Source organism: Rhinolophus ferrumequinum, chromosome 8, assembly GCF_004115265.2.
Source record: "Rhinolophus ferrumequinum isolate MPI-CBG mRhiFer1 chromosome 8, mRhiFer1_v1.p, whole genome shotgun sequence".
Classification (NCBI taxonomy): Eukaryota; Metazoa; Chordata; class Mammalia; order Chiroptera; family Rhinolophidae; genus Rhinolophus; species Rhinolophus ferrumequinum.
Window position 1 is genome coordinate 68,111,742 of NC_046291.1, and position 21,289 is coordinate 68,133,030.

Below are 21,289 nucleotides of genomic sequence, written 5' to 3' on the forward strand. Positions count from 1 at the left end.
ACATTGCCAGGATATTCTTGCTACAGAAAGCTCTTTGGGATTTAATCTCTACAAAATTTTTATTTTGCTCCTTAGAGTTAGCCAAAGAGCTGGATTTCCAGTTGACCTAGGTAGGTGAAACGGAGCTTCACTGCACAAATGCCCATATAGATTCCTTCATATCTACATCAGACACCCTTCCCTCTTTAAAGCAGTTTCCAGAACTGAGAAGTGAAGTTTAGTTTCACTTATCACAAGCCAACTACACCAACAGGTGGAGGAAAGTGAAAAGGATAAAGAAACAGGAAACTTCTACTTCCCTGCTGCCTCTTTTGCCTACCTTCTCCCTTCTGCCTTCTCTTCCTTCTCCACTGTCGCCCAAACATATAATATAATTTAGCTATTCTTTCTTTCATTCAACACACTTTCAATAAGCACCTATGTTGTTTCAGGCACTAAGCAAGGTGTTGGAGATACAAACACAAATGACACATGGCCCATGCTCTTGAGAAATTCACTTGTTGTGGAGGAGACATATTTAAATATTGCATGTACAAAGACAGATTACCGCAACCATACGAAAGTATGAGGAAGTTGATGAACTGTATTCATCTCAAGTGATTTTCCTAAACTGAATCAGGACAAAGCATCTTATTTTAACCCTCCATATTTCCTTCTTTAGAGAAACAGGGTATATATAATAATCATAGTGCCAAAACCAAACCCAACAATAATTTCTTGGAATTACCTAATAATTTCTTTGGCATCACTAATCAAATAGCCCCAATTTTCTGAAAAAGTTGTTATTATAGTTAGTTTGTTCAGATTAGGATCTAAGGAAGATCCACACAAACATTTGTTTCTCTTAAGTTCTCCTCCCCTCTTTTATTTCTATCTCTGGTTGTTGTAGAGGCTAATATCTTGTTTACCGAGATATAATTCCCATTATCAGTCATTCTCATCCCTTCTCCCAGTACACGGCACCCATTAATCTACCTTCTGTCTCTGGACATTTCATATAAATGAAATCATAAAAGCAAATGTGTTTTGAGTGTCCATCAGTGAGGTACCATAGACAGATGGAGGTTAGGTACTATATATATATAGCAAAGAGCTTTGGGCTAGCTCATAAAGGAGCTGCACGCCAGGCTAAGAGGTTTAGAAATTCTCCCAGGGGTAATAGGGAGCCACAGCAGGGGGAGGAGCAGCCAACTGAGGTGCCTGTGTCCTATTTTAATAAAACCCCTCTGCATTGGAACCTGCATGGGACAGGGCACTGCCCCTGGACATATATATATAAAACATGGTCTGTGTAGATAACAGATAAGGTAAACATTCAGTCAAATAAACATCAACGCATTATATTTGCCATATGCAGAGTACATTATGAATGCTTTAAATTTCCAGATTTTATCTTTTCCCTGATAAACATACATAGGAGAAATGCTATGCATGTGGGTGACACACCAATAAGTTACGTGCATATGAAAAAAGTCCAGTTTTCTGCTGACCAGAAATCTCACAATGACTAATGGTTGACCAAAAATGGTAGCTCACCACAGTGGTAATGCAGGGCAGTGAGGCTCAGTGCCTGTGTTACAACCCTGGCTTTCTCTCCCTCTCAGGAAATAATACCAGAATGCATGTCAGAGAAGTAGAAATAACCTGTATTTTTAAAAACTTATTCTTAGTATATCATTCACATACTTGAGTAGTTGGTAAGGAAGGGTGCAGAAAGAACGGTACAGACCCCAGAATGGGCATATTCTCTAGAATCTGACCGCCTATGCCACGTTACCACTTAACAGCTATATTTGATCTTCAGCAATGATTTAATCTCTAAGTCTCAGTTTTCCCCATATGTCAAAAGGAGATACTAATAAGTATCTTACTGCTATGCTTTGAAGATTAAACACAAAGCTCTTATTAAGAAAATCTGCTTACTAAATGCTGGCTACTGGCAATAATAACAATAACTATTATTATTTCATTATTACTAACAAATCACCCGTGACACCCCAGAACTGATGGAGCCTCTTCAGTTTGGAGCTTTCAGTATGTGTTGAAGTAACTGCCAGAAAGCAACAGATGAAGTAGCTAAATTTCCCATGTCCTGGCATATTAACATTTCAAGCAATAATAACCTGAACTTTGGGGATTTGAAAATCAGAAACATAATCAGATCACTGATTTGTTCCTCTCCCAAACTCAAGAGACCCCAGACTCCACCATCAAACCTATGAAGCTACTTTTGGTCTGAGAGAGGAGTACTGTTGTTAGAAATTTTCCATCACCAGCAGCCTTCCCTTTCTGGCATATTGGAGACACAAAAACTAATGATTCAACAAAACCAGAAGGAGCAAGGCACACTGGTTTGGCAGGGAATATTTCTACAGGTCTGAGGATGGAAGGACAGGTGGGCCCTTCCTCGCAGAGCTAACACACTGGCCACCGAGGCTGCCTCCCTTTACCTGCACTCTATCATAACCTGTCCTACTGGAGCGTTTTCCACCTCTTGGGACCTCCCTCACTTGTGTGACTACCTGTTTTTTATATAAATTATCCCTATTATCTTTGTTGGCTGCCATAAAATCATTTTTCCTTGCAATAATAGAGAATTAGATAATTCTCATTAATGTTGGCTGCCATAAAATCATTTTTCCTTGCAATAATAGAGAATTAGATAATTCTCATTAAAAATTAAGTCTCAAGAAAGGAGACTGTAAGTGTCAGCAAAATATTATTCTTTTGGATTGCAATCATATAAGCAGGTTTCCTCTTCAGAGTCTATCTACTTTTGGTGATCAAATATAGCATGGAAGAGAGAGGAGGATTGTACCACCATTTCATTACTGTTTTAGTTTACGGGCTAAGGTGAAATAACATAGAATGAGTGCTTCAGAAGCTCTACGTGAATTGTAGATATATGTTTCTTAGGAAACATGGAGCTTCAACCTATGGAGAACAAAAAACCCAAAGGAACAGTGTAAGGAGGAATTACAACACTCTCCCGAAATTTTCAGGGTGGCAGAGAGTCGGGGGGAACACAATCACCCTAAAGCTCATGGCACAAAATAAAAGAGCTAATAATACATAATATACAAAGCCTACTCTTTACCTTTACAAAGTAACTTTACTAAGTTTTAAAAGTACTTGTCTCTTCCTAGCCCCAGAATAAAGTACCCCACACAAAAAAATTACTACCAATGACAATGGAATACTACATACTATTTAAAAGAATGAGGTAGAGACATATATACTGATGAATATATCAAGATGCAGAAGAGTGTGAATGTGAGTGTGTGTGTGTGTGTGTGTGTGTGTATTCGTATATTTTTTTTCTTTGTTTTTAAAAACCAAATACATAAAAAAGCTGGAAGGATACTTCAAAATCTTACCAGTGGATCCCTAGAATTTGGAGGGCAGAGAGAAAGAAAATGGAGAATTCCACTTTTTATTTTATATATCTTTGAAGAGTCTGAATTTGTTATTTTGTATTAATGATAAAATAGAAATACCTGGAGAGTTGTTAAAAACTGAAATAATTTATCAGTTTAAGCAATGTTTCTTTATAAACAATTCACCTTCTTGCATGAATATACATCAGAGGACCTGCATTAATCAACCCACTATGTAAGGTAAATAGTAAAACAGATCCTCTGAATTTGGTTTGCCCACTTAACCAAATTTCCCAGAAAATATAACTACAAAATGTTTGAAATTCGGGCTGGCCCAATGGCTCAGGTGGTTGGAGTGCCCTGCGCCTAACGCCAAGGTCGCCGGTTCAATTCCCACATGGGCCAGTGAGCTGCGCCCTGTACAGCTAAGACTGTGAACAACAGCTCTCCCGACTGCTTCAGTCGGGGGCAGCGCAAGGCTCATAATACCAGCATGGGCCAGGGAGCTGGGTCCTACACAACTAGACTGAGAAACAACGGCTTGAACCGGGGGGCACAGGGAATAATAGAAAGGGGGAAAATGTTTTAAAGTAAAGAAGAGAATCAAAATAATGCAACAATAAAAGAAGTCATTTTCTAACTTGTCCTTTGGTCATAAAAAACAGGAAGGCAGTGTCACAAAATAGAAATCCATGCACCTCCTGGAAAAAGTCTAATATATGAGTATTTAGGGAGGATTTCCTAAATACTCCTTTATTATTTACTGATAAAAGCATCACTGTTTCTTACCTGATCACAAATCAGTTCCCACTTTTTCTCATTGTCATACTGCCGCAGTAACCTGGCTTTGTCAGGGGGTAGGTTCATAGCATTCTGGAAAAAAAAAAAAAAAAAAAAGAAGAGAGATGTCACATTCCATAATAGACTGCTAATGGGTAACTCATAGGCAGACCAAAGAATACTACTGTGGTTCTTTGAGGACTTCTTTTCAATTCCCAGCATCTCATTAAACAGAAACATACTGCAGAAGCCATTTAAACATCAAATCGGTTTAATAGGAGGGGAGAGACTCTGAAGTCCTATGCTGGGACATCAAGGTAGTCTGCTTTGAACTACAGACTTACATTTCAGCAAAGGTAATGCATTATTTCTTCATTTATTAGCGGGCTCCCATTCTACTCAACAAAAGGTCAGACTGTTGAGAAGGTATTGCCCCGCATTTCTTTTTAAGGCACTGCAGCCCCACTAGACACAGAACAGAAAACACAAAAAGAAAACTCAATGACCAGAACCGTTGATCTATCGACATCTACTTTGACAGACAACTACAAGTAAAAGAATAGATTTATTTTTTTATGAAAACAATACAACTGTTTTTGTCACGTGTGTGAGATGACAGCACTCCTGCAGGATACATGTTAACATAAACAACCACAATTCTCAGTGTAGCTATATTGGTTTATGAAATTGGGCTTGCAGTGAGAAATAGACCATGAGCTAGAGACATCAGCACTCATGTAACGCCCACCTTTGTCAATACAGCACACCTTCTGTAGTGTTGGCCGTGGATTTTCCCCCAGCGTATTCACATATTAGTCTAATGTCCCAAATAACCCATCACACACATCCCCAAGATACTTGGCTTGCGTCTGAGGTGAGATCTTTAGCTACAAAACATGGCAGAGGGAGACAGCCCAGAAGGAATTCCTACCTGTTCCCTTGGCCTCCCTAAAGTTCCTGTGCTCTAAACAACTAAGTAGTCAATTAATGTCTTATATCTATTAATTGTCCTGTCTATGCCCTGTATCAGCATTGTCAGTCATACCTATCACGAAATAAACAATACAGTTCCTTGGCTGGGTCAGTATTCCAAATGCAAAGTTCTTGAACTTTTATTGCTCAAGCCCTTACCACTCTGGAGCTTGGCTTATAAAGAAACAATTTCCCTTGCCATGGTGACTGTCTCATGTCATCTCATGAAACAAATTTAACAGAGGCAAGGGTGGGTGAGTTCATAGAGACAGAGAATTAACCTTTGATAATACCGATACATATAACGCAAGCATTTTCCCTTAAACTCAATCTAGCATCCAAATTGGAATGCCTAGGTAGGTGGTAGATGTATACCACTTACTAATTTAAATGTAACCCATTTGAATCTAATAAACTGTCTTCAGAATATTTAATTTTTTAATTACCCCCAAAGCTGACAACATACTTAGAAGAGCTTTGGACTCGCGTTTTCCATGGCACTGTCAAGGCTTTTCCATAGAAATACCTAAAATTGGAAAAGTATTTTCATATGGCCTATCTCCATAGAATATCTACTTGAACTAGAATGTAAACTATCCACTTGAATTTATTTGTTATTTTAATTTTACAATGTTAAACAACAACTCCTGGGATAAAGCAAAAGAGAATTCCATGTGCATTTTTCTGAGGGAGCCCAATGTTATTGACCATTAAATAACCAGTCCATCATTGTTTATTTGCACTCTACAGATGGATTATTTCCTCTTAAACTGATCCTGACCTCATACGAATGCCCCTGGGTATGATTATGCATTAAATAAGAACAATAAGTTTATGAGGTAAGTTAAATGAGTTTTCTCTGAGTCCTTATTAATCTCTTGAGATATAAAGGGGATAAGGAAAAGAATGCCTGAACTACAAGGTGCCAAGCACTGTATGAGGTACTTTGCATACATAATCTCAAGTAACCGTCATAACAAGCCCATGAGATATATATAATTTTTCCCATTTTATATAAGGGGAAACAGACCTGGCAGAACTAGGTGAACTTGTTCAAGTTGGAGAGATTCAACAGAAGCGAAAACAGGACCTAAACTTAGTCTGTTGGACAAAAGTGAAAAATGCCACCAAGCGTTCTTTTTGTGGGTTTTTTTTGGCAAGGCAAAAATAGCAAATAAGTGACTTTCTGTTAGTACTCTGCTAGACACTCATGCAGAAAGCAGTGTGCGAACCCTGCAAGAGGAATGAGATGCAGGCTCTGTTGTTACTGCAAAGAAAAAGCAAAGATGCTCCTTTCTAAATTAACTTTTATTTTAATGAAACAGTCTTTCATTCAACAACTGTTTATGAAGCACCACCCTTGTACGAGCATTATGCCACATGGCACAATGGAGAACAAATGAAATATGGTCCTCATGGAGCATCATATTATGGTGGGGAACATACAGGTGAAACTAACTCATCTTCTTAAACTCTGATACATCTTGATAGAGATTATCAGAGGGCAAGTTTAGATTGGATGATCTGGACGATCTCAGGAAAAAGTAATAAGATGATTCCTAAAAATGAGAAGGATTGAGACCAGTGAAGAGTGGATGACAGCATTTTGAGCAGAGGAAACAGATGAAAAGACGCTAAGGCAGAAACAGGTTGGCACATAAAAAAGCTGAAAGAGAATGAGCATGACTGGAGATGGAATAAAAGAGAGGGAATGAGGGAAAGATAAAGTTGGAGAGGTAAGTCAAGGCTATGTCATGCCCAGCCATATAGGTCAGGGTAAATGCTTTTTATTTAATCTAAAGTACAAAAAATCCCAGCAACCTAACATTATATCTTAAAGAACTAGAAAAATAACAACAAATGAAACCCAAATTCAGCAGAAGAAAGGAAATAATAAAAATTGGAGCAGAATTAAATGAAATAGAGAACAGACAACAGAAAAAAATTAGTGCAACAAAGAACTGGTTCTTTGAAAAGATTAATAAAATTGACAAACCCCTGGCTAGATTCATTAAGGCAAAAAGAGAAAAGACACAGACAAAATAAAAAATGAAAGAGGAGAAGTTATGACAGATACCATAAAAATACAAAGGATCATACAAGAATACTATGAAGGACTAAATGCCACCAAATGCAATAACCTAAAAGAAACTGACAAGTTCTTACAAATATATAACCTTCCTAGACTGAATCACAAAAAACTAGAAAATCTAAATAGATGGATCAACAGTAAAGAAATTGAAACAATCATCCAAAACCTGCCCAAAAGTAAAAATCCAGGACCAGATGGCTTCACTAGTGAATTCTACCAAACATTCAAACATGATTTAAAACCTGTCCTCCTCAAACACTTCCAAAAAATTAAAGAAGAGGCAATACTACCTAACTCATTTTATGAGGCCACCATTACTCTGATACCACAACCTGGGAAGGATAACAGAAAACAGAAAACTACAGACCAACATCTCTGATGAATAAAATACAGATGCAAAAATCCTCAACAAAATACTAGCAAATTGAATACAATACATTAAAAAGATTACATATCACGATCAAGTGGAGTTCATTCCAGGGGCACAAGGATGGTTCAACATATGCAAATTGATCAATGCAATACACCACATAAACAAAACAGTAGACAAAAATCACATGATCATATCAATAGATGCAGAAAAAGCATGTGATAAGATACAACATCCATTTATAATTAAAACACTTAACATAGGTGTAGAAGGAAAGTACCTCAACATATTATAGGTCACATACAACAAACTCTCAGCAAATAATATCATACTTATTGGTAAAAAACTGAAAGCCTTCCCTTTAAGCTCAGGAACAACACAGGGACGCCCCCTCTCACCACTGTTATTCAACATAGTATTGGAAGTCCTAGCCAGAGCAATCAGGCAAGAGAAAGAAATAAAAGGCATCTAAATTTGGAACGAAGTTAAATTGTCACTTTTTGCAGGTGACATGATTCTTTATATAGAAGACCTTAGAGACTCCACCAAAAAACTATTAGCAATAAACAAATACAATGAAGTTGTAGGATACAAATCAATGTACAAAAATCTATTATGTTTCGATACACTAAACATAAAATTTCAGAAAAAGAAATGAAAAAACAAAAAACCGCCAATTCCTTTTGCAATTGTAAAAAAAAAGAATAAAATACCTAGGAATAAAGTTAACAAAGGATGTGAAAACCTATATGCTGAAAACTATAAAACACTGTTAAAAGAAATTGAAGAAGACACAAAAAAATGGAAAGATATTCCATGTTCATGGATTGGAAGAATCAACATAGTTAAAATGGCCACATACAGATGTAATGCAATCCCCATCAAAATCCCAATGGCATTTTTTCAAGAAATAGAACCAAAAATCATCAGATTTGCATGGAATCACAAAAGACCCTGAATAGCCAAAGCAATCCTAAGAAAAAAGAACAAGACTGGAGGTATCACACTCCCTGATTGCAATTTATACTACAAACCAACAATAATCAAAACAGCATGGTAGTGGAACAAAAACAGACTCACAGACCAATGGAACAGAATTGAGAACCCAGAAATAAATCCACATATATACAGAGGGTATATAAAATGTATACACATTTTAAGAAAGGAAAAAACTATTAAAATTACACTGATGGTAACCACTTTGAGCACCTCTTGTAATTGCAGAAATCAAACGTGACTTGTATTCATCTTTTGTTATAGATATCTATTGAGTATTACAATTTTAATAGTTTTTTCCTATCTTAAAATGTGTACACATTTTGTTGTGGCAGATAATGTACACATTTTGTATGGACAGATAATTTTTGACAAAGGAACCAAAAATATAACAATGAAGAAAAGAAAGCCTCTTCAAGAAATGGTACTAGGAAAACTGGAAAGCCACATGTAAAAAATGAAGCTGGACTGCTATCTGTCACCATATACCAAAATTAACTCAAAATGGATCAAAGACCTAAACCTAAGACTTAAAACAATAAATTGCACAGAGGAAAGCATAGGTACTAAACTTATGGACCATGGGGTCAAAGAGGATTTTATGAATTTGACCTCACAGGCAAGGGAAGTAAAAGCAAAAATAAATGAATGGGGTTATATCAAACTAAAAGGCTTCTGCACAGCAAAAGAAACCATCAATAAAACAAAGAGAGATACTTGATACCAACACCTCCAATCGAATGGGAGAAGACACTTGATAACAACACCTCCGATAAGGTGCTAATACCCAAAATATATAAAGAACTCACACAAAACAACAACAACAAAACAAAACAAACAGTCCAATTAAAAAATGGTGAGAGGACCTGAACAGACACCTCTCCCAAGAAGACAAACAAATGGCCAACAGATATGTGAAAAAATGCTCAACTTCATTTAGCTATTAGGGAAATGCATATAAAAATCACAATGAGATACCATCTCACAGCTGTTGTAATGGCTATTATCAAGGAGACAGTGTTATTACTTGTGGAGCAAAAGGAACCCTCATACACTGCTGGTGGGAATGGAAATTGGTACAGCCTATGTAGAAAACAGTATGGAGTTTCCTCAAAAAATTAAGAATGGAATTATCATATGACCCAGCAAGCCCTCTTCTGGGTATCTACCCAAAAAATCTGAAAACATTTATCCACAAAGATATATGTACCCCTATGTTCACTGCAGCATTATTCATGGTGGCCAAGACATGGAAACAACCAAAGTGTCCTTTGACAGATGATTGGATAAAGATGTGGTACCTATATACAATGTAATATTAGTTGGCCATAAGATAATATTAGTGTGGCCATTTGCCACAATATGGATAGATCTTGAGATTATCATGCTAAGCAAAATAAGTCAGACAGAAAAAGTCGAGAACTGTAGGACTTTACTCATATGTGGAATATAAAACTGAAAACAAACAAAAAAATCATAGACACAGACAACAGTTTAGTGGTTACCAGAGGGTAAGGGGAGAAGAGAGGGTGACAGAAGAAGGTAAAGAAGGTCAAATACATGGTGTGGAAAAGAGAACTGACTCTGGATGGCGATCGCGCAGTGCAATATAAGGATGACGTACTGTAGAGATTGTACACTTGAAACACATATAATTTTACTTACCAACCTCACCCCAATAAATTTCATGAAAATAAAAAACAAATGAAGACACTCTTATAGCATAAAAATAGAATCCATGAATTTATTACTAGCATTCTTTTGTGTGGATAATAACTGTATATTTGTATTAATTTTCAGATCCAACAGATAAACCTTGTATCGTGCTCGACTTTTTGATTAAATCCTGTGTTCTTCGAATCTCTAATGAAGGCTTGTAAGCATGAGATGGCATAATCACGTTATGTTTTACAAAGATTACTGTAGGTACTATGTGGACAACTGATGAGAAACAGCAAAAGTGGAAGCAAGGAGGCCAGTTAAGAGGGCAGGGCAGTAGTTCAAATGTATGACGCTGACTTGGACAAAGTTGATGAAATTAGTAGGTGGATATCAGAAATATTAAGTGAAATTGATTAGTTAGACTTAAGGGTCAAGGGAAGATGTCAAGAATTAATACCTTGCTTCTACCTTGAGTCACTAGGTGAATGGTGGTCCATTTACTGAGAGCAGCGTCAAAAGAAAAGCACCGGTCTGGAGGAGGTAGTGAAGAGTAAGATTTCTAAATGGCCTGTTTAGGTCTGAGATCGCTATGAGACATCCAAGAAAACAGTGAAGCAGGCAGGGAGATACACGCTTCTGGAGGTTAAAAGAAAGATATGTATCTTTCTGAATAAGAAGAGTCTTAGAAAGTCTTTTGGGGCCTGATGACTAGTTATTGTTGGGAGGAGATGCTAACATCAGTACACTACCACTGCACTCGGTAATCATTCATCTAAAATAACCCTTTCCATGGGACAAGCCTCTGAACTACTCAGGCATACACTGCACAGCTTATTAATTCTACAGGGGCCACAAGGGAGCGGTTCTATTTAAAATCAGACACTCCACAGATGCCTGGCTAAAGTTCAGTGATGTTGTGATTAGCTGGTAATAACTGCCCTTAAACTTTTTTAAAGTGAACTCATTCCTTTTGTGCTGCACAGGGCAGGACTCTAGAGTCCAAGCTAAATGTTTGTGCAGGTATTCCCAAGAGTCCAAGCTATTTTTCTGAGGAAAACATTGCCTCTATCCCCAGGTCTCTTTGCTGCCTGTATAAAAACAGATTGCTCTTCTATTTGACTGAAAATGTAAATCAACTTCCAAGTTTTCTTAACAGAGACAACTCTACCTCTTCCACACTATGTGATATCTGTGACATAGGGCTCTCCTTTCCTTACTTTCATCCATCAATCCATCCAGTATTTACTGAGCTTTGACCACGTGCTAGAATATCTGCACTGTAGGCATAGGAGAGGAATTAACCATGATGCTACACTTAAGTACATGCCAAAGGTCCACTGAAGACACAGGCTATTTGAGTTGAAAAGTTTAGTGGATGTTAATTATCCATGTCTAGATTGTACAAGTCCCTAGCTAAAATAAATGAGACCATCCAAGAGCATTCTTTCTATAAGAAATGTCCCTTTACTTCCTTTCAACCAGGCAGGAACCATCTCAAGTATCATTAGAACCTTCCCCCAACTACACACGTTTCCTTGATAGCACCTTGCACACGGTACCCTAATAATCTGTTTCCCTACCCAAATTTCCCACTGGACTAAGTACTTCAAGGACAATTTTTGTGTGAATCCGCAGTGTCTGGCACAGTAAATGACAAACAATAGGCACTAGGCAGATTGCTGAATAAATGAAAAGCAAACTAACTTGGTCATACTGTGCAGTCTGAAAATCTGTTCACTGATTTAGCATTTATGCTTCAGATAGTAAAAGCCTATACAGTAGAGACTTTTTGTTTCTTATAAAACCTCAGTCAATGATAATATCTATTACTCATTACTAATTCTCAAATAAGAATTCATGGGGAAAAAATCTTCAAGTTCAATTCTAGCCACACTTCCCTGAAAAGAAAAATGATGTTTTGGGCGTTCTTCTGACACATATAGTAAACTATGGGAACGGAACCTTGTTTTGTTTTTGTTGCCAGGAAATTCAGATCGGTATCAACAATAACAATTAATCTACTCCAAGTGTTCGTTACATTTATGGTTTATATTCTGGTTTTATTCTTAACTGTACTATTTTAGATAGTTTTTTAAATGCGCTTTCCATCTCAGAACCTTTTGAAACTAGAAGGTAAATAACAATGAAATATCAAGTTTCTGGGTACTTCACGGAGAAATTAATTATGGCTAAAAAACAGTCTGTGATAATCTAGACATCTGAAGTTATAGTTACAGATTAATTATCATATACAACACAGAGCACAAGGAAGGTACCTAAATCATTCAGAAACAAATAAACCCATGTCCTAGGAACGTAGTTTTCTGATATCAGCTCTTGTCCCAAGTCTGTGGGAACAAAGAAAACTTGCAAAATGTCCTTCTTTCCCCCTGCTATCCTCAAGGCTCATGTTGAGAAACCCACAATCATATGCAGACACACAGCAGTGAAGGTGAATCGTACCCAAACACTCCTTATGTGATACAGCACCTTTGTTCTCGTAATCCCTAAATTAAAACTTCGAAGTATTAAGTCACCAGATTCAACAACAGAAACTCTTCTATTACATAACCACCTGCACAGACATGGACTCCACAAGCAGAGTTCCTTATGGAAGCAGGGGAAAGCATGTCACAAGAGAAACACCTTACGTAGACAATGTTTTAGAGTTCTTAAATGATAAAAGAGCTTTTATTTTTTTTAATTTGTAGTAAAAATTATATATAAAATGTGACCTTTTAATCATGTTTACGTGTACAGTTTAGTAGTGTTAACTATATTCACAGTGTTGTATGACATATCTCTAGAACTCTTTCGTCTTGGGAAACTGAAATTCCACCCAAACAACAACTCCTCGTTTCTCCCTCCCTGGAGCCATGATATTTGCTACAGAAAGCAAGGAAATGTGATGGGTTGCAACTGGATGCTTGGGTAACACAGTAGAAGTAAGGTCTGATGAGGCAGCGTGGGACAGGGATTCACTCATTGGGCTCTGGAGTTGGATCAGCTGGGTTCCAACTCTGCTCCAGCACTTATTAATGGCGACCTTATGCCACACAACTTCAATCAAAAAGCAAACTGAAATGAACAAACAGTCCAGACTTGAAAGAGCCAGTAAACTCAATTCAACATTGAAGGTCAGAATCAAAGCTAAGGGTCAAAAACAACAAGATGTGCCATTTATTGATGGTCTGATATGTCTCAGGCACTTAGGCTCTCTGCACACATTATCCAAGTTGTTCTGCTTTATCATCCTGACAAGTAGGTATTATCTTCTCCACTTAACAAAGAAAGAAACAGAAGGACAAGGAGGTTAAGTGACTCTTCCATACATGAGAGAGGTGGCAAAGCCAGGCCTCAAAAGAGAGGTCTATATGACCATACTCTTTCCATGATACTTAAGCTATAGTGTTTCTAAAATATGACCTGTTTAAGTGAAGCAATCCGACAATTCTACCTGAATAACCAGAGACACATTCATCAGCATGGAAGGTGACAGCGAAAATGCACAGTAGTATTTAAGCTGTTGATATTTTCAGACAAAATAATGGCATTTTAACAGTAGTCTTAAATGTCTTTAAAAATATGAAATAGAACCACCACCACACCCCCCGAAAAAAGTTACTGAGTCAAGTCTATAGATAGTCAGGTACTCTCTCAATTCAGTAAATACTTAATAAACTCCGATTAAAAAACAAAACAAAACACAAATGAAGGTGGAAATACAAACATGAGGAAAACTCAGGCTTCAATGAAGCAGAAGGACAGAAGATAAGTTCACCAATACAAAACAGAGCCTGTTACATAACATACCAAGCCTCAGAGAAACAGCCATTACTTTTCCTTATGGAAAGCAGGACATGCTATGGGCTGGGCTTGAATGTGTGGGGAGGGCAGTAAAGAACGGCATTCAATGGCATAATCTGATTTTTAATATTTGAGCTCTGGAGATGGGCCACCTGGGTTGCAATCCTAACTCTATCACTCATTAATAGTGTAAACTTGGGTAAATTATTTAAACTAAATCTCAGTTTCCTCACTTGTACAATGGAGATGATAGTGATGAAGAAGGATGATGATGGTAATGATACTACCTGCCTCATAAGAGCTTGAGAAAAATTAAATTGGGTAATGCATCTAGTTAGCACAAAGTAGGTGTATGGAAAGCACGCAGTATGTTAGGTCTTATTATTCTCATTATTTTAGATGAAGAGAAAGTGTAAACAGAGATATGAATACAGAAGAGGGCAGAGGACGGGGAGCTACACAGAATTAACCTGAGGGTCAGGTGTGGGTAGTATGAGACCCAGTTAGAAAGGCAGGATCTTGGACGCTGACCACGGAATTTTAAACTTACTTGACAGGCAGTGGGAAGTCACCAGCCAAGGAAATGTCCAGGAGAAACAAGCCTTTGAGATACTCAAATCACACTAGGTAAAGAGTTTCTCCTCTGTTAATTCTTCCCACATTGCCATGTTTTCCTCATACCATTACTAGAACATCAGGTTGACACTGAATAATGGACCAATTCCCCTGTAAGTTCACTTTAACATTGCAACGTCTGAGGGCAGCAGGAGGGTGGTTCCAAACGCAACACATGACCCACTCCTCCGTTCAACTAACCTCAAAGTCATTCCCTTCTATGATCTACATTCTTGTTCTAAGCAACTACCTGACATCCTAAATTTTAATATCTTCCTAGCCTAGAGGATGCTGCTAAAATATATTCAGCCTCTTTCCTGGCACAGGACTAAGGCAGCCAGCCAAATAATTCCCCAAGGCGAGTCATCAGTCAGTCATCTTTCATTGTCACTGTTATTTTTATTTAATCATTGAGGGTATTAATATCATTCACCATAGCCAGTGAAGCCCACAACACAAGAAATCAGCCTGCTCCCTGATCAAGTTACATCTTCAAAATGAATTCTGACTGGAAAGCTGTCCTTTCTAGGGAACCTATGAGAACAAATAAGACATACCTCTACGTTCCCATTCACAATTTTAGTTACAGCCTATTTTCTTGGAAGGCTTTCTTTAAGGATTAAACTTAATATGCATGACTCTTCCATAACTTTTTAATAATCAAAAATTATAGAGCTGGAAGAGAAGCTTGTGATAAAGTCCTACGGTCTTCTATAGGTGACCAAGCAGACGCAAAAAAACTAAAGATAATATCTATATTCATACAACGGGTTATTACCAGTGATAGAACTAAGAATCCAGGCCAGCAGCAGGTCTATGGCTCTCTTTCCGTTATAATGAAAGAAGGCTCATTTACAGCAGGCGTGTGTGTGTGCACATGCACATAGTGAATATACATACATGTATATTTGGAAAATCAAATCAGGTAACGCATGTACAGCAGTTGGCACAAAGTCCTGCACACAGTAAGCACTCCTTACATGTAACATATTGTTACTCTTGTATCATCATTTTAAGGAATACGTGAATTACTGTTATGCTCTTCTCCTACTTCAGGAAGCCTCCGTCATTTCCTGATTATACAAGTTTTCTTACACCACAATAGGAAGTATCAGTACTTGCCATTGTCTCCATCATTCCTCCCTGATTTCGGGCTTTGTATTCACAGAACAACTCATTTTATTTGTGAAGTTATGAACCTCTAGAAAATTATACATTTTTACCAGTAAATACAAACTAAGCAAAGAAAAAACTTGCCAAAGTCTCATGTAAATTACCTACTGTTTTAAGTTAGTCACATTTTCACTACCTTTGCAGGAGGCAATGAACAAGTGTTGATTTATATATATATATATATATATATACACACACATACATTTATATATAAATATATATACATTATATACATGTTTATATTATATATACATATATGCTTATATTATATAGAGGGTGCCAAAAAATGCATACACATTTTAAGAAACAAAAAACTAAAATTGTAATACTCAATATATACCGATAATAAAAGATGAATATAAGTCATGTGTATATATTGTTTTGGCACCCCTCGGTATATATGCTTTATATGTGTGTGTGTGTGTGTGTGTGTGTGTGTGTGTGTATATATATATATATATATATATATATATATATGCTTATATTATTTCCCTGTATTGTGAGGCCAGATTATCACCAATATGTCTGAAGCTAGTTGGGAGAACCCATCTTATCTACAGAACATAAGGGCAGACACAGCTATAGCAATCTAGGTAAGTTTCTCCACAGCCCTTCTTTTTATTACTCCCCATATCACTAGCTTAAGTGGTTCAATACCCAATAGATGGCAGAACCACACATCCCTCCTCTGGCCAGTCACAAAGGATGAATATTGCACCATTATACTCATCTGAAATATCTGTGATACGTAAAAATCATAAAGACAAAAAACAGGTTAGAGGTTGCCAGTGGCTGGGAGAGTGTGAAATAGGGATTACTGCTTAATGGGTACTGAGTTTCTGTTTGGGGTAACGAAGAATTTCGGAAATAGGTAGGAACGATAGTTGTATGACATTGTGAATTTACTTAATGCCACTGAATTGTCAATGTGAGGCGAATGTCACCAGATAATGCTGGCTTTGTCGATGAAGAAAAGGAGACACAAGCCAAGGAGTTCGGCCACCTATAAAAGCTGAAAAAGCAAAGAAATAGATCTTCCCCTAGAGCTTCTAGAAAGAGTCCTGCAGAGAACTTGATTTTTGCCCAGTAAGACAGGTGTCTGACTTTTACCCAACCAAATTCTAAGATAATGAAATTGAGTTGTTTTAAGCCACTAAGTTTGTGGTAATTTGATACTGAAGCAATAGAAAACTAATACTCTGGCTGACAATATTTTGGTCCCCCAATGCATGGCTTCCCTCCGTCCACAATTTTCATTTCCACTACTCACTGCCAATGAGCAGAGACATGGTTTCCATTTTATATGTTGTAGATTCAAATTGATAAAATCCAGCACTTGATTTAATTACAGTAGGAAATGGAAAACCTTGGGAGGCTAGATGATGTTCTAAGATTAAATTACTGAAAACTCTAAAAATAAAACTACCAGCTCATGAAAAAGACACGTTATGAAGTTAAACTCTACATCATCCACTCAAAGAAAATAACATTGGCACAATACAGGTTTCACTGCAATGTGTGTTTATCAGCCTTGATGAACTCTGTTTCAAGATACCCATCGAGTGTCCCTACAGACAAGCCCAGCCAGCCAGGCAGGAACATTGGGAAACTTGCATGACAGGCCTTCTTCTAATGGGTGATAAGTCTTCACTGTTCTGTTCCTGATTTTTTTCCTCCATTAGCCTGACACTTAGCTTTTTTGGCCCTCACAGTTATGGAAAAAACCATCAAGTACCCTTTTGTATATACATGAACAATATCCTGGTATGAAAAGCATGGCTTTAAGTATAGTTGATTACATATCAGTTAATTCAACAAAGCTGTTACAAAACAAAATGAAAAAGAGAGAATATAAAACTTGGATAACCAATTTGAAGATTTTAATAACTAATTCAAATAATTCATGAGCAAAAAGAAATACCCTTTATATTATTGTTTTGCAGTACTGTTTGAATGCCCTTATTTATTATTAAAATATCTTTCCGAATTTAAAGTAAAAAAAAAAAAAAGCACTACTTTAATGCCACTGGTATTTTTGTGGCCAATACCAACCATCAACAAGTTAATTCAGACACAATGTCAAAGGGAACATTTTTATAGTAAATTTTTTAAAGTGTATAACTCCTTAAGATGTCATAAAAACTGAAAAATTCCCCCAACTAACTGATATTAAGAACAAAATGATTCGACAACTTCAAAATTTTTTTGAAGGGACCACTGGCCACATTCTATTTTACCAATTTATCTTTCTGTTCTCACATCACTGCACATCCCGGGCGGCAGGTCCCCTTTATAACCCCATCCCAGCCTCCAGCGAAGAGCCGGACACTCAGGTGGTGCCTAATAACTGTATGCTGAATTCTCCACAGCCACATGTTACATTTAAATAAGCTAAGGACATCCCCCCAAAATGTTTTATCTTCTTTTAAACAAATAAATTAGGGCCACATGAAAAGGATCATATTTAGTCATCATGTATTTGCATAACAAATATTATACAAATACTAACAGTATCTATTTCAATTCTATAAGGTCAAAATATACACAAACACAGATCTGTTCTTTCTCCTCTCCAGAATGTACTTTCTCCTCTCGTCCTCTAGCTAGTACCTGAACTGTCCCGCCCTACAGCCCCCGCTCCATCCTTCTCCTTCACCAAAAACTTCACCTTACCTAGGTCCTGTGTATTGCATGTATACCATGCTTCGAGTTGCCTTTGCTATGTGCTATCTTCAATAGCACTTGTTTGGCGAACTAAACGTGATCGCGTATGTTGTTCTACCATTTAACATGTGTAGGCTTTTTTTCCCCAATGAGAGGGAAAGTTCTCTGGCATACTATATCTTCTATAATACTCTGAACACAATAGGCAAACAACACACATTTAATAAACATTCATGAGTTAAATAAAATCTCCCACAGTACCAGCAAGACCAAAACCTCTGATGCTTGGTGCATGGTAATTTAGATTTTATACAATGGAAAACAATTATGCAATGGAAAACAATTATGATATTAAATAATACAGTACATAGTAAACAGCTGAACTAAATCATGTATTACAAACCCAAACCCCTAGACACCTCGGTAAGAGGTATCTCTTGTTTGGGGTATAGGTTTTCAATCTTTGTTGTTTCTGTCTAGGAGAGTATTACAGTTCGTGTGAAATAAAATCCATGTCATTTTAATTACTCCTGGTTTTATATTCTCACACTACAGTGATGTGTTCTTGGCATAACGTGCTACCCAAGTGTATGATCTGGTCTCAGTCTATTATAAAATGAGGAAGAATGGCCACATTTGCAAGTGTGCACCAAGCAAAGCAACAAGAACAAAACACCTTCCAGAGAAAGCAAACACCTACATTTACAGAAAAGGAATTTCTGGGAAGCAGGTCCCAAGGGCGTGCACTGCTCAATTTTAAGTGCTGGATTTGGCCATGTGCAAGAAAAAGGAAAGAGAAAGCATGCAAGGAAGAGATGCAAGGGGGTGGGGAGATGGAATCTGACTGTGCTGATTGGCTGTGCTTCCCAGCTGGGTAAACCACACCAGTAGGCCTGGGGGACGTGACCCTGGCTGCTGAACTCAGTACACCCACTCAATATGTTCTGGACGTAAACACTTTTCTGTTTCCTACAAGGCACTGTTATGTTTCTCCAAGAGAGCTATAAGTATTTGGGGAAATGCCAAAATACTACAGTGGCCATTTAATCTTTGCATTCTTACATTCTGTAACAACTACTCTCCTTGGTCAAAAGATAAACCATACCCAACTCACACAAACCAATTTATCACACTGCAAACTAAACTTCAAATTCGAGGCCTAAGGACCCCAGGGATAATGCAATACAATTTATCCAGCAGTAACTTCTACCCAGAGTTTGCCAACTTGTAGTGTCCCTAGGATTTGGATCTGTCTTCTTCCCCAGAGAAATTCAACTCCAAGTACAAATGAACCATTGTTTGATATTAAGCTTGAAGGAGAAGTGACAGATTCAAGAACATTTCAAATCTGTGATTTAAAAACTACGCAATACTTACTCTACTTCCTAAGTGAATCTTTAGAACTAGATCCTGAAGCACGGTCCTCCACACCCTTTTCTGTCTCAGGGGTCTGTAGGCTTAGTGCTGCTGCAATGTTCCATCGGAGTCAGCTGGCCCACTGACAAACAGGTCCATTCATCTCTCCCTTCTCTCTTCTATACATATATTTATAAATGGTAAGCACAATACAGTCTCTGTTATTCCATATGGTTGGCAATAGAGACACTGTATGGTTGGCAATAGAGACACTGTTTAATAGAGAGGTGCCACACATACCATGCATGATTTTCCATGACTAAGACTTATCAAAATATATTAACAGAAAAGCCATATTATCATAACTCAGTCTTTCTTTAATGATTCCGAATGAACTCCAGGATTTTACAATGTTTTCTGGTCATCCCTATAAATTACAATGATAAGCCTTGCAGTGGGAATCACGGAGGCTTAGGTTCAATTCCAGTTTACTAGCAGTTCATTTTGGCAAGTTCACTAAATCTCTGAGTCTCGGTGTCTTCATCTGAAAATGAAGACAAAAGAACCTCCCTGTTAGAGTCACCATGAAACACGTACCTCTCATGGCAGGAGACACATGTATGGCATTGTGGTGTCTGCAGACACTGTGGTTGGGGACAAAGATCAGTCTTCAGAGTTTACAAAAGAAATGAGTTTTTATCCTAGAACTAAAACAATTTACTGTATGTTCACTAGCAAATCACTTGACTTTTTTTAACTTTGGTTTCCACACCTATAAAATGAGGCTCCCATCTACTCCAGGGGATTTCTGGAGGGGCCTTACAGAAGAGGCGTTATACAGTAGGGCTGCTATGACAATTAAAAATTAAATGAGTGGACACATGTAAGGTGCTTCACTGAGCTCAGTGCCTGTCATAATAAGGGTTCAATAAATTTGAGCTATTGAGTACCAGAATCCAATGCAACCAAACTCAAGAAAGAGAAGGGGTGAAAGATAGGAGCATCTTAACTTCGTTGAGAGCTTCTCAAAAACACACATAGGAAAGAATTTCTGGTGCTATAAATACAGTGCATGTTTAGCTAACAGTCCAAATGATGAACTTAAGAGACATGGCTGGGTCTGTGGTTTACAAACTAAGTGCCAAGACACCCCAACACACTATGGTGAACTCACAGGGAAATTATAGGATTATTTTCAATTTTCAAAAGAAGCAACAAAACTCTAATCTCCTGACACCACGCAAATTACCACTCTGAAGTAGTTCACAGTTTTTACATTACATTGCACTACATCCCTGTCCAGGATAGCTTACTTTTGCAAAGTTGATTTTTTTTAGCAGTTGATGTGATAAACAAGCAAGTAACAGAGGAAAATAAAAATTGAGCAGGAAATGAGGGTGACACTATCGAATCTGAATTCAAGGT

The 21,289-nt window shown here is 37.5% G+C and overlaps 1 protein-coding gene across 1 annotated transcript in view; it reads right to left on the reverse strand.

Annotated features, from left to right (window-relative positions):
• The window catches only part of FMNL2 (formin like 2), a 281,409-nt gene that overhangs the window by 113,437 nt on the left and 146,683 nt on the right, over window positions 1–21,289 (reverse strand). Inside the window, 1 exon segment of the mRNA XM_033112217.1 lies at window positions 4,167–4,250. Coding sequence (XP_032968108.1) covers window positions 4,167–4,250 — 84 coding nt within the window.